General features: G+C 56.3%; 1 protein-coding gene across 1 annotated transcript in view; it reads right to left on the bottom strand.

The window, feature by feature from the left end:
- Nucleotides 1-13560, bottom strand: part of CARMIL3 (capping protein regulator and myosin 1 linker 3) — a 139829-nt gene that overhangs the window by 114310 nt on the left and 11959 nt on the right. The window contains 4 exon segments of the mRNA XM_075567998.1: nt 6629-6717; nt 7633-7708; nt 10713-10786; nt 11505-11575. Coding sequence (XP_075424113.1) covers nt 6629-6717; nt 7633-7708; nt 10713-10786; nt 11505-11575 — 310 coding nt within the window.

The following is a 13560-nucleotide window of genomic DNA, read 5'->3' as shown; positions in this document are numbered from 1 at the left end:
CGCGCTAAATTAGAGTTGGCCTGGGAAACAACCACACTGGGAATACGCAATGTTACTAGTGTTGGCAACTATGCGCAACAGCTCGAGCAGGCAATAACGCAATTAAGGACTGATCACTCGCGTTATCAAGAGCTGTCAGAGGCATACATTACTTACCTGACCTGGGCCAACACCAGCGAAAGCCTACAAGAAAGAGACTTACAGAGTAACATTGACCTCGCGTGCGAACCACTATCACGGACGCTGAGAGTAGGAGAAAGGACCTTTTGGTGGAAACCACATCGCAGCGCTCAAGCACATCCAGGTATTCATCAAGGTCAGCAAGATCAGCGCAATCTAACGCGTCCAGCGCTAGCGCAAGTGCTACCAAGGCGCGAGCGTCCGCAGAGGCCGCACGTGCCAGGGCCGAATATGGTCGGAGAGAGGCAGCCGTAAGGGCAGAAAGAGCGCGCATAGAAGAGGAGGAGCAGAACGCCGTCGCTGCCAATGCCGCTGCTACTGCCGCCGCTGCCAATGTCGCTGCGCGTAGAAAGGCCGAATTGGACGCGGATCTAGAAGCTTTAAGCAAAGAGGAGGACGCCGCTGCCGCCATAGCCCAAGCCGAAGTCTTAGAAGCAGCTGCGAGACAGGACGGCGGGGAGCAACCGTACAGACGGATAGCCTCAGGGGATCCAATCCAACGCACTGAAGACTAAGTAAGGAGCCTCTTCAGTGTAAACACCAGCGCGCCATCTCAACACGTAGGGAGTGACTCCACAAACACCGAAGACTTGCTAGGTCCACGAGGAGAAGATGCTGTTCCTTCAGTGGGACATGCTGCCTGGGATAGCCACAGCCGCAACAGTGATCCACACGCTAGCGCGCACATGGATGCGCTACGACAGGCTCGCGATCCAAGTACACCCACACGGGAGAACACAGCCCCTCACACCGACCAGCAGCCACCACGCGTCCACGCCAAGGAAGAGGTGACCACACGGACCCTTCCAGCAACTACCTCAGAACTGGACAAACACGCCGATGCCTCAGGCCTGACAGACATAGCCAAGTACATGATCCGGCGTGACCTGGTGCAAGCAGGACTCATCAGCTTCGACGACCGCCCTGAGAACTACCGGACGTGGAAGTTCACGTTCAAAGACGCAATCAACAGCTTGGACTTCTCAGCAAGGGAGGAGCTCAACCTGCTTTTCAAGTTCCTGGGGAACGAATCCAGAGAGCACGCGAAGAGACTTCAGGCGGCAAACGCGAACCAACCCCAAGTGGGTCTTGACCTAGTGTGGGAAAGGCTAGAAGAGTGCTACGGTAGCCCCGAAGCAGTCGAGGATTCGCTCTTCAAAAGCGTCGACAGCTTCCCCAAGATCACAACTAAAGACTACTCGAAGTTACGAGAGCTCGGGGACCTGCTGCAAGAGCTGGAGTTCGCAAGGAAAGACCATTCCTTAACAAGTCTCAAGGTCTTGGACTCAGCTCGTGGAGTGAGACCCATCTTGGAGAAGCTACCCTACAACCTCCAAGAAAGATGGATTTCACAAGACTCCAAATACAAAAGGGAGAAGCAAGTCGCCTACCCCCCATTCTCAGTTTTCTTGAGCTTCATTCGCGAAGCAGCAAGGACGAGGAACGACCCCAGCTTCATCTTAGGGGCGCAGACCACATCCAGTGCCAGCCACCCGAGGAACGAAAGGTCAGCAGCGAGATACAAGGACACCAGAACACCCATCTCGGTCCACAGGACGGACGTGCCCCCAACGACCCACGCGAGTCCCGGCCAGGCGGCCGACAGGGACAAGAAACCAAGGGACCTTAACAAAGAATGCCCTATACACAAACGGCCGCATCCGCTTAACAAGTGTATCGGATTCAGAATGAACAGAATGAAACCCATAGAGGAGCGAAAGAACTTACTCAGGGAATGGGGAGCTTGTTTCAAATGTTGTGCTTCCACAACTCATTTATTCAAGGACTGCAAAGAAGCTATGAAATGCACAGAGTGCGATAGCGACAGGCACATAGCCGCTTTACACCCGGAAGCTATGAAGCCAAATCAAGCAAAGCCCCTAACCCTTCGACAAAGCAGGGCGGGGAGGAAGAAATGGGAGATACACCCCCCACGAGGTCGGTAGCGTCCAAATGCACAGAGGTATGTGGAGAAGGAAACGACGGTAGATCTTGCTCTAAAATATGTCTGGTAGCAGTGCACCCAGAGGGACAACCCCAAAGAGCTAGAAGGATGTATGCAATCATCGACGACCAGAGCAACCGATCGCTGGTCAGGTCAGAATTCTTCGACATGTTTAACATACAAGACAGCGCTTCTCCTTACACTCTCAGAACGTGCGCAGGGCGAATGGAGACTACAGGGAGAAGAGTGAATGGCTACACCATATGCTCAATAGACGGCAAAGTGAACATGCCCCTTCCCACACTCATCGAGTGCAATCCCATGGCAGAAGATAGGAGCGAGATCCCCACACCAGACGTGGCGCGACACCATCCCCATCTAAAAGCTATTGCCGATCGTATCCCACCACTAGACGAAGGCGCCCAGATCATGCTGCTACTTGGCAGGGACATCATGAGAGCACACAAGATCCGCGAACAGCGAAACGGGGACCAGAGCGGCCCAAGCGCTCAAAGGCTCAATCTAGGATGGGTGGTAGTGGGAGAAATATGCATAGACAGGATACGAGGACCCGACAACGTAGACGCCCTACGAACAAACTTGTTGGAGAACGGTAGTACATCCCACTTCAAACCCTGTCCGAACCACTTCCAGGTCCACGAGAAGCTCGAGACCAAAAGGAACTATAGAGACGCGCTTGTGGCAGAAAAATACCCGAATGACCTAGGGAGTACAGTGTTCCAGACAACAAAGGACGACGACAAACAGGCGCCATCAATGGAAGATAAAGAATTCTTGAGGTTAATGGATAAGGAGCTCTTCAAGGACGAATTAGGCAGTTGGGTGGAACCACTACCTTTCCGCTCGCCAAGAAGACGCCTCCCAAACAACAGAGACCACGCCATGTCTAGGCTCGCTTCGCTTCGCCGTAACCTACAAAGGAAACCGGAGACCAAGGAACACTTTGTGGCCTTCATGCAGAAAATCTTCCACAGCAGCCATGCAGAGTCGGCGCCCCCACTGAGAGAAGGCAAAGAATGCTGGTACCTCCCGTCGTTTGGCGTCTACCATCCCCAGAAACCTGGCCAAATTTGAGTGGTATTCGACTCCAGTGCTCAGCATCAGGGAGTCTCCCTAAACGATGTTCTCCTCACCGGGCCGGATCTGACGAACAGTCTTCTGGGAGTGTTGATCTGCTTCCGCAAGGAGCCAATCGCCATAACAGCAGATATTCAACAGATGTTCCACTGCTTCCTTGTGCGAGAAGACAACCATAACTACCTAAGATTCCTGTGGTACCAAGATGACGACATAGAAAACGAAATCACAGAGTACCGCATGAAAGTACATGTCTTCGGGAACAGCCCATCACCTGTGGTGGCTGCCTACGGCCTCAGAAGAACGGCCCAAGACGGAGAAGCAGAGTTCGGGAAAGACGCCAGGAACTTCGTTGAAAGAGACTTCTATGTGGACGACGGATTAAAATCAGTTCCCACCGAAGAAGAAGCCATAGATCTACTCAAAAGGACACAAAAGATGTTAGCAAATGCCAACCTAAGATTGCACAAAATAGCTTCCAACAGTGCCATAGTGATGAAGGCGTTCTGTGCTGATTATCACGCAAACGATCTCAAGAATTTGGATCTGGGGACCGACACGCCTCCCATACAGCGGAGCCTGGGGATAAGCTGGAATCTTAAAACAGATACCTTTACGTTCCAGGTAGCCATCTAAGAAAAACCCGACACACGTCGCGGAGTCCTGTCCACCGTTAACAGTCTTTACAATCCACTAGGATTCGTGGCTCCTGTCACTATACAAGGGAAGTCTCTTCTCAAAGAAATGTCCTTCGAAAAGCAGGAATGGGACACCCCACTATCCCCAGAAAAACGGAAAGAGTGGGAGACGTGGAAGTACTCCTTGAAGGCCCTCGGGCAACTCCAGATCCCACGCCTCTACTCACCTATATCTCTCACCGCCGCACACAGCAAGGAGCTTTGCGTATTCTCAGATGCCTCCACAAAGGCTATAGCAGCGGTGGCCTACCTAAAAACCACGGACGTGGGTGGAAGTTACCACATCAGGTTCATCCTTGGCAAAGCTAAGCTGGCGCCACAACCCGACCATACTATACCCAGACTGGAGCTATGTGGTGCAGTGTTAGCAGTAGAACTGGCGGAGCTCATCGAGAACGAGATGGACAGCAAACCAGATGCTGTCAGATTCTACACAGATAGCAAGGTGGTACTGGGATATATATACAACAAGAAAAGGAGATTCTACGTATACGTAGCTAACCGTGTAGAAAGAATCAGGAAGTCAACCCAACCAGAACAATGGCACCACGTGCAGATCACGCCACCAAATCAGTACCCGCATCACAACTGCAGAACACGTCATGGCTCACAGGACCAACGTTTCTTTTGCGCAGCCTGCGGAAACGCCACCAACCCCAGTTGGCGACTTTGAATTCGTGGATCCCGAGAAGGATACGGAGATAAGGCCCCCACAAGTATCTGTGTTACTCACCAATGTATTGCACAGAAACGCATTCGGATCACATCCATTCCATCACTTCTCAAGGTGGACAGCTCTTCTGCGAGCAGTAGCCCATCTCAGGCATATAGTCTTCGCCTTCCGTCAGACACCAGATGGTAAAACTACCGGCTGGCACATCTGCAAAGAGTTGCGCACCGTGGAGGAAGTCGCGAGGGCTAAGGAAACTGTTCTCCGTCATGTTCAGAGAGAAACGTATGCGGAAGAGATCAATTGCATTCGTGGACGGAAGAGTGTTCCCAAAAACAGCCCACTTTGGAAGTTGAATCCCTTCATCGACGATGACGGCCTCATGAGAGTAGGAGGCCGCCTCAACAAGTCCCAACTGAGCAGGGAGGAAAGCAACCCTCTTATCATCTCTGGCCGGCCTCACATCGCTACTTTGTTGGTGCGCTACTACCACGAACAAGTCTTGCATCTGGGACGACACTTCACCGAAGGCGCTATTAGGGCGGCGGGCATTTGGGTCGTTGGCATGAAAAGGTGCGTGGCCAGTAATCTCCACAAATGTGTTAGGTGCCGAATGCTGCGAGGCAAAAGCCAAGAGCAAAGGATGACAGATTTACCTATCGACAGACTTAATACAGAACCCCCCTTTACCTATGTAGGACTCTATGTATTTGGGCCCTGGATGGTCATCTCTCTTAGAACTAGAGGCGGGCTAGCAAACAGTAAACGATGGGCGGTACTCTTCACCTGCATGAGTACGCGAGCTATACACATCGAGATTATAGAATCTATGGATGCTTCAAGCTTCATAAATGCCCTCAGAAGATTCTTTGCAGTCAGAGGACCAGTTAAACAAATACGCTCTGATTGTGGCACCAATTTCGTTGGAGCATGTAAGGAATTACAAATAGACACTAAAGATAATAGAGATACCTGTGTGACGAAGAGTGTACGTGGACATTCAACCCTCCTCACTCCTCTCACATGGGCAGAGCATGGGAACGCATGAGTTCTGTGGACTTTGAGAGACATTGTGGTGCATCTAGCTAACCTAGAGCTGTGCATCCACCTGGCCTCCCTTATCAGAAGGTTTTGGCCAAAGGACTTTGACGCCAGTGGTACCGGCCGGTATCACCTCGCTATGTGGACATGGACCTTCGCATTGTTATGTTATGTTTGCATTGCACATATGTTCCACATATTCTGTTATATAGTGGTATCTTCAGATACCAGACGGGGAGTGTCATCGTACAGAATTACCCATGTCTGCCTTCTCTGTTTCAGCCCCCTTCCCTTGGCAGTTCTGCCTGCTAGCTGTACTTGGATGTTACTTTCCTTGCAGTTTTACTCCCAGTGCAGATGGAATGGATACATTATGTTGCCCATTTTCCTTCCAGTCTGTCACACCCCTGGTTGCTCTGGCAACATCTCCAGTCCTCCAGTTAATGGGCTTTCCCATTCCCCCCCCCTGTCCTTGCTGACAGTTAGTGCAGTTTCACTTCACTTTTAGTGTGACCCTTGCCCCTCACTTCCTTTTCCACCTAAGATCACAGTGAGTACAGACCTGTCTGCATCCACCCCTGGTAAGGCCTTTCTGTCTTACCGTAGTCTAACCCCATAGAAGCATCCCACATAGAGAAGCACTCTCTGCCTACACTACACCTACAAGTTCCTGTGTTTTCTACTCCTGCAATAAAGTTAAGAAAGACATTGAGGACTTGTCATGCTTTGGAAGAGGGAAGACATGAGTTAAAGCTAACTGAAGCTAGTCATACCTCAATACGTGACCCTAGTTTCAGGATACATCCCCCTTCCTCTCACTATTCCTCTCTCTCTCTGTACCCTCCTCCCTCTCCCTTCTCTCTTCCCCTCTCTCCCACCCTCTCTCATCCCTCCTTTCTCTCTCTCGCACTCTCTCTCTCGCACTCTCCTCCCCCCTCTGTTTCTCCCCCCCCCTCTCACTCTTCCCCTTCTCTCCCCCTCTCGCCCCTCGCTCACGCTCTGAGACTGCAGTCCTCCAGGTGAAGCTCCTCTATATGCTGTGACCGTCCCACACAATGCAGGATCTGTTCTGTCACCTCCGACCCCTGCAGGGACACAGCACGACAGCACGCCACAACATGGCAACACAATATGGCAAAACAACATGGCAACACGACAACACAGCACAACGTGTCAACACATCAGAACAGAGCAGCTGTCCCCCCGTCCCTGCCGTGTCCCCCTGTCCCTGCCGCCCCCCCCTGCCGCGTCCCCGTCCCTGCCGTGTCCCCCTGTCCCTGCCGTGTCCCCCTGTCCCTGCCGTGTCCCCGTGTCCCTGCCGTGTCCCCCTGTCCCTGCCGTGTCCCCCTGTCCCTGCCGTGTCCCCCTGTCCCTGCCGTGTCCCCCTGTCCCTGCCGTGTCCCCCTGTCCCTGCCGTGTCCCCCTGTCCCTGCCGTGTCCCCCTGTCCCTGCCGTGTCCCCCTGTCCCTGCCGTGTCCCCCTGTCCCTGCCGTGTCCCCCTGTCCCTGCCGTGTCCCCCTGTCCCTGCCGTGTCCCCCCGTCCCTGCCGTGTCCCCCCGTCCCTGCCGTGTCCCCCCGTCCCTGCCGTGTCCCCCTGTCCCTGCCGTGTCCCCGTGTCCCTGCCGTGTCCCCCTGTCCCTGCCGTGTCTCCCTGTCCCTGCCGTGTCCCCGTGTCCCTGCCGTGTCCCCCTGTCCCTGCCGTGTCTCCCTGTCCCTGCCGTGTCCCCGTGTCCCTGCCGTGTCCCCCTGTCCCTGCCGTGTCCCCCTGTCCCTGCCGTGTCCCCCTGTCCCTGCCGTGTCCCCCTGTCCCTGCCGTGTCCCCCTGTCCCTGCCGTGTCTCCCTGTCCCTGCCGTGTCTCCCTGTCCCTGCCGTGTCCCCCTGTCCCTGCCGTGTCTCTGTGTCCCCCTGTCCCTGCCGTGTCCCCCTGTCCCTGCAATGTCCTCCCAGGGCCCTCTGCGGTGTCACCCTGCCCCATAGGAGCCCCCCAGGTCTTACTTACCAGTTTCAGGTGGGCCGCCTGCAATTTGATGAACCACTGATTATAAGCGAGAGCGGCAACAACGAGAGCAAGGTCCCTGCGGAGACACACAATGACACAACAGGACAGTGACACACAGGGTGCTACACCCGGACACATACTCACACAGGGTGTTACACCTGGACACACACACACACAGGGTGATTCACCCGGACACACACACACACAGGGTGCTACACCCGGACACGCACTCACACAGGGTGCTACACCCGGACACACACACACACAGGGTGATTCACCCGGACACGCACTCACACAGGGTGCTACACCCGGACACACACACACACAGGGTGATTCACCCGGACACGCACTCACACAGGGTGTTACACCTGGACACACACACACACACACACACACAGGGTGATTCACCTGGACACACACACACACACAGGGTGCTACACCCGGACACACACACACACACACACACACACAGGGTGCTACACCCGGACACACACACACACAGGGTGATTCACCCGGACACGCACTCACACAGGGTGCTACACCCGGACACGCACTCACACAGGATGCTACACCCGGACACACACACACACAGGGTGATTCACCCGGACACGCACTCACACAGGGTGCTACACCCGGACACACACACACACAGGATGCTACACCCGGACACGCACTCACACAGGGTGCTACACCCGGACACGCACTCACACAGGGTGCTTCACCCGGACACACACTCACACAGGGTGCTTTACCCGGACACACACACACAGGGTGCTTCACCCGCACAGACACTCACCAGGGTGCTACACCCGGACACGCACTCACACAGGGTGCTTCACCCGGACACACACACACAGGGTGCTTCACCCGCACAGACACTCACCAGGGTGCTACACCCGGACACACACTCACACAGGCTGCTACACCCGGACACACACACACACAGGGTGCTTCACCCGCACAGGCACTCACACAGGGTGCTACACCCGGACACGCACTCACACAGGGTACAACACCCGGACACGCACTCATAGAGGGTGCTTCACCCGGACACACACTCACACAAGGTGCTTTACCCGGACACGCACTCACACAGGGTGCTTCACCCGGACACACACTCACACAAGGTGCTACACCCGGACACGCACTCATAGAGGGTGCTTCACCCGCACACACACACACAGGGTGCTTTACCCGGACACGCACTCACACAGGGTGCTTCACCCGGACATACACTCACACAAGGTGCGTTACCCGGACACGCACTCACACAGGGTGCTTCACCCGGACACACACTCACACAAGGTGCTTTACCCGGACAGGCACTCACACAGGGTGCTTCACCCAGACACGCATGCACACAGGGTGCTACACCTGCACACGCACTCACACAGGGTGCTACACCCAGACACTCACAGGGTGCTACACCCGGACACACACACACACACACACACACACACACACAGGGTGCTACACCCGAACACACACACACACACAGGGTGATTCACCCGGAAACGCACTCACACAGGATGCTACACCCGGACACGCACTCACACAGGGTGCTACACCCGGACACGCACTCACACAGGGTGCTTCACCCGGACACACACTCACACAGGGTGCTACACCTGGACACGCACTCACACAGGGTGCTTCACCCGGACACACACACACAGGGTGCTTCACCCGCACAGACACTCACCAGGGTGCTACACCCGGACACGCACTCACACAGGGTGCTACACCCGGACACACACACACACACAGGGTGCTTCACCTGCACAGGCACTCACACAGGGTGCTACACCCGGACACGCACTCACACAGGGTACAACACCCGGACACGCACTCATAGAGGGTGCAACACCCGGACACGCACTCACACAGGGTGCTTCACCCGAACATGCACTCACACAAGGTGCTTTACCCGGACACGCACTCACACAGGGTGCTTTACCCAGACACACAATCACACAAGGTGCTTTACCCGGACACGCACTCACACAGGGTGCTACACCCGGACACACACTCACACAAGGTGCTACACCTGAACACGCACTCACACAGGGTGCTTTACCCTGACACGCACTCACAAAGGGTGCTACACCCGGACACGCACTCACACAGGGTGCTTCACCTGCACACACACAGGGTGCTTTACCCGGACACGCACTCACACAGGGTGCTTCACCCGGACACACACTCACACAAGGTGCTTTACCCGGACAGGCACTCACACAGGGTGCTACACCCAGACACTCACAGGGTGCTTCACCCGAACACGCACTCACACAGGGTGCTTCACCCGAACACGCACTCACACAGGGTGCTTCACCCGAACACGCACTCACACAGGGTGCTTCACCCGAACACACACTCACACAGGAAGCTACACCCGGACACGCACTCACACAGGGTGCTTCACCCGGACACACACACACAGGGTGCTTCACCCGCACAGGCACTCACACAGGGTGCTACACCCGGACACACACACACACACAGGGTGCTTCACCCGCACAGGCACTCACAGAGGGTGCTTTACCCGGACACACACACACAGGGTGCTTCACTAAGACACACACACACAGGATGCTCCACCCGGACACGCACTCACACAGGGTGCTGCACCCGGACACGCACTCACACAGGGTGCTGCAACCGGACACGCACTCACACAGGGTGCTGCACCGGACACGCACTTACAGTGTGCTGCACCTGGAAATGCACTCACAGAGTGCTGCACCCGGACACACACACTCACAGGGTGCTACACCCGGACACACACTCACACAGGGTGCTACACTCAGACACGCACAGGGTGCTACACCTGGACATGCACACTCACAGGTTGCTACACCCGGACACACACTCACACAGTGTGCTACACTCAGACACGCACAGGGTGCTACACCTGGACATGCACACTCACAGGGTGCTACATCCGGACACACACTCACACAGGATGCTACACTCGGACACGCACCGGTTGCTACACCCGGACATACACAGACAGGGTGCTACACCCGGACATACACAGACAGGGTGCTACACCCGGACACGTAAAGAGCTCCCCTCACCTGCTCTCCAGGTGACTGAAGTCCTGCAGGTTAAAGTCTCGGCTGTCCTGAGAGTGATAGATTGTATCCACATCCTACAGAAATACAGAGTGTCACTCACTCTATTGTGCAGGTCTGAGTATCACTCACTGCTGTGTGCGTCTGAGTGTCACTCACTTTCCGCTGTGTGGGTCTGTGTCACTCTGCGGTGCGGGTCTCAGTGTCACTCACACTGTGTGGGTCTGAGTGTCACTCACTCTCCACTGTGCAGGTCTGACTGTCGCTCTGCTGTGCGGGTCTGAGTGTCACTCACTGCTGTGCGGGTCTTGGGGTAATTCACTCTGCTGTGCGGGTCTCAGTGTCACTCACTCACACTGCAGTGCGGGTCTGAGTGTCACACACTCTCCGCTGTGTGGGTCTGAGTATCACTCTGCTGTGCGGGTCTGAGTGGCACTCACTCTGCTGTGCGGGTCTGAGTGGCACTCACTCTGCTGTGCGGGTCTGAGTGGCACTCACTCTCCGCTGTGCGGGTCTGAATGTCACTCTGCTGTGCGGGTCTGAGTGTCACTCTGCTGTGTGGGTCTCAGTGTCACTCACACTGTGGAAGGGTCTGAGTGTCACTCGCTGCTGTGCGGGTCTGACTGTCGCCATGCTGTGCGGGTCTGAGTGTCACTCTGCTGTGTGGGTCTGAGTGTCACTCACACTGTGCTGTGTGGGTCTCAGTGTCACTCGCTGCTGTGCGGGTCTGAGTGTCACACACAGACACAAACACTCCTGTGTCACTGTCACGTTACTGTGCCCCTCCTCACTCACCCACTGCACCTCTTCCCGGCAGCAGACGCCATTATAATCGCACAGAGCCGCATACGTCTCGGAAAACCCCCCTGTGAGAGGGAGAGGGGCAGTAAGACGGACCCCCCTCACCACAGACACCAGATCCCCCCCTCACCACATACACCAGATCCCCCCCTCACCACATACACCAGATCCCCCCGCCTCACCACATACACCAGATTCCCCCCTCACCACAGACACCAGATCCCCCCTTACCATAGACACCAGATCCCCCCTCACCACATACACCAGATCCCCCCCTCACCACAGACACCAGATCCCCCCCTCACCACATACACCAGATCCCCCCCTCACCACATACACCAGATCCTCCCCCTCACCACAGACACCAGATCCCCCTCACCACATACACCAGATCCCTCCCCCTCACCAGACACCAGATCCCCCCTCACCACATACACCAGATCCCTCCCCCTCACCAGACACCAGATCCCCCCTCACCACAGACACCAGATCCCCCCTCACCACAGACACCAGACTCCCCCCCTCACCACAGACACCAGATCCCCCCCTCACCACAGACACCAGATTCCCCCCTCACCACAGACACCAGGTTCCCCCCCTCACCACAGACACCAGATCCCCCCCTAACCACAGACACCAGATCCCCCTCACCACAGACACCAGATCCCCCCCTCACCACAGACACCAGATCCCACCCTCACCACAGACACCAGATCCCCCCTCACCACAGACACCAGATCCCCCCCACCACAGACACGAGATCCCCCCCTCACCACAGACACCAGATCCCCCCCTCACCACAGACACCACATCCCACCCCTCATCACAGACACCAGATCCCCCCCTCACCACAGACACCAGATTCCCCCCCTCACCACAGACACCAGATTCCCCCCCTCACCACAGACACCAGATTCCCCCCCTCACCACAGACACCAGATCCCCCCTCACCACAGACACCAGATTCCCCCCCTCACTCACAGACACCAGATCCCCCCTCACCACAGACACCAGATCCCCCCCTAACCACAGACACCAGATCCCCCCCTAACCACAGACACCAGATCCCCCTCACCACATACACCAGATCCCCCCCTCATCACAGACACCAGATCCCCCCCTCACCACAGACACCAGACCCCCCTCACCAAAGACACCAGATCCCCCCCTTACCAGACACCAGATCCCCCCCTTACCACAGACACCAGACCCCCCCCCTTACCACAGACACCAGATCTCCCCTCACCACAGACACCAGATCCCCCCTCACCACATACACCAGATCCCCCCCTCATCACAGACACCAGATCCCCCCTCACCACAGACACCAGACCCCCCTCACCAAAGACACCAGATCCCCCCCTTACCAGACACCAGATCCCCCCCCTTACCACAGACACCAGACCCCCCCCTTACCACAGACACCAGATCTCCCCTCACCACAGACACCAGATTCCCCCCCTCACCACAGACACCAGATTCCCCCCATCACCACAGACACCAGATCCCCCCCTAACCACAGACACCAGATCCCCCCCTAACCACAGACACCAGATCCCCCCCTCACCACAGACACCAGATCCCCCCTTCACCACAGACACCAGATCCCCCCTCACCCAGACACCAGATCCCCCCCTCACCACAGACACCAGATCCCCCCCTCACCACAGACACCAGATCCCCCCTCACCACAGACACCAGATCCCACCCCTCATCAGACACAGATCCCCCTCACCACAGACACCAGATCCCCCCCCTCACCACAGACACCAGTTCCCCCCTCACCAGACACCAGATCCCCCCTCACCACAGACACCAGATCCCCCCCTCACCACAGACACCAGATCCCCCCCTAACCACAGACACCAGATCCCCCCCTCACCACAGACACCAGATCCCCCCCACACAGACACCAGATCCCCCCTCACCAGACACCAGATCCCCCCTCACCCAGACACAGATCCCCCCTCACCACAGACACCAGATCCCCCCTCACCACAGACACCAGATCCCCCCTCACCAGACACCAGATCCCCCTCCATCCCCCTCA

The sequence above is a fragment of the Ascaphus truei genome, chromosome 13, assembly GCF_040206685.1.
Source record: "Ascaphus truei isolate aAscTru1 chromosome 13, aAscTru1.hap1, whole genome shotgun sequence".
Classification (NCBI taxonomy): Eukaryota; Metazoa; Chordata; class Amphibia; order Anura; family Ascaphidae; genus Ascaphus; species Ascaphus truei.
This window is presented reverse-complemented; position numbering and strand designations above follow the sequence as displayed.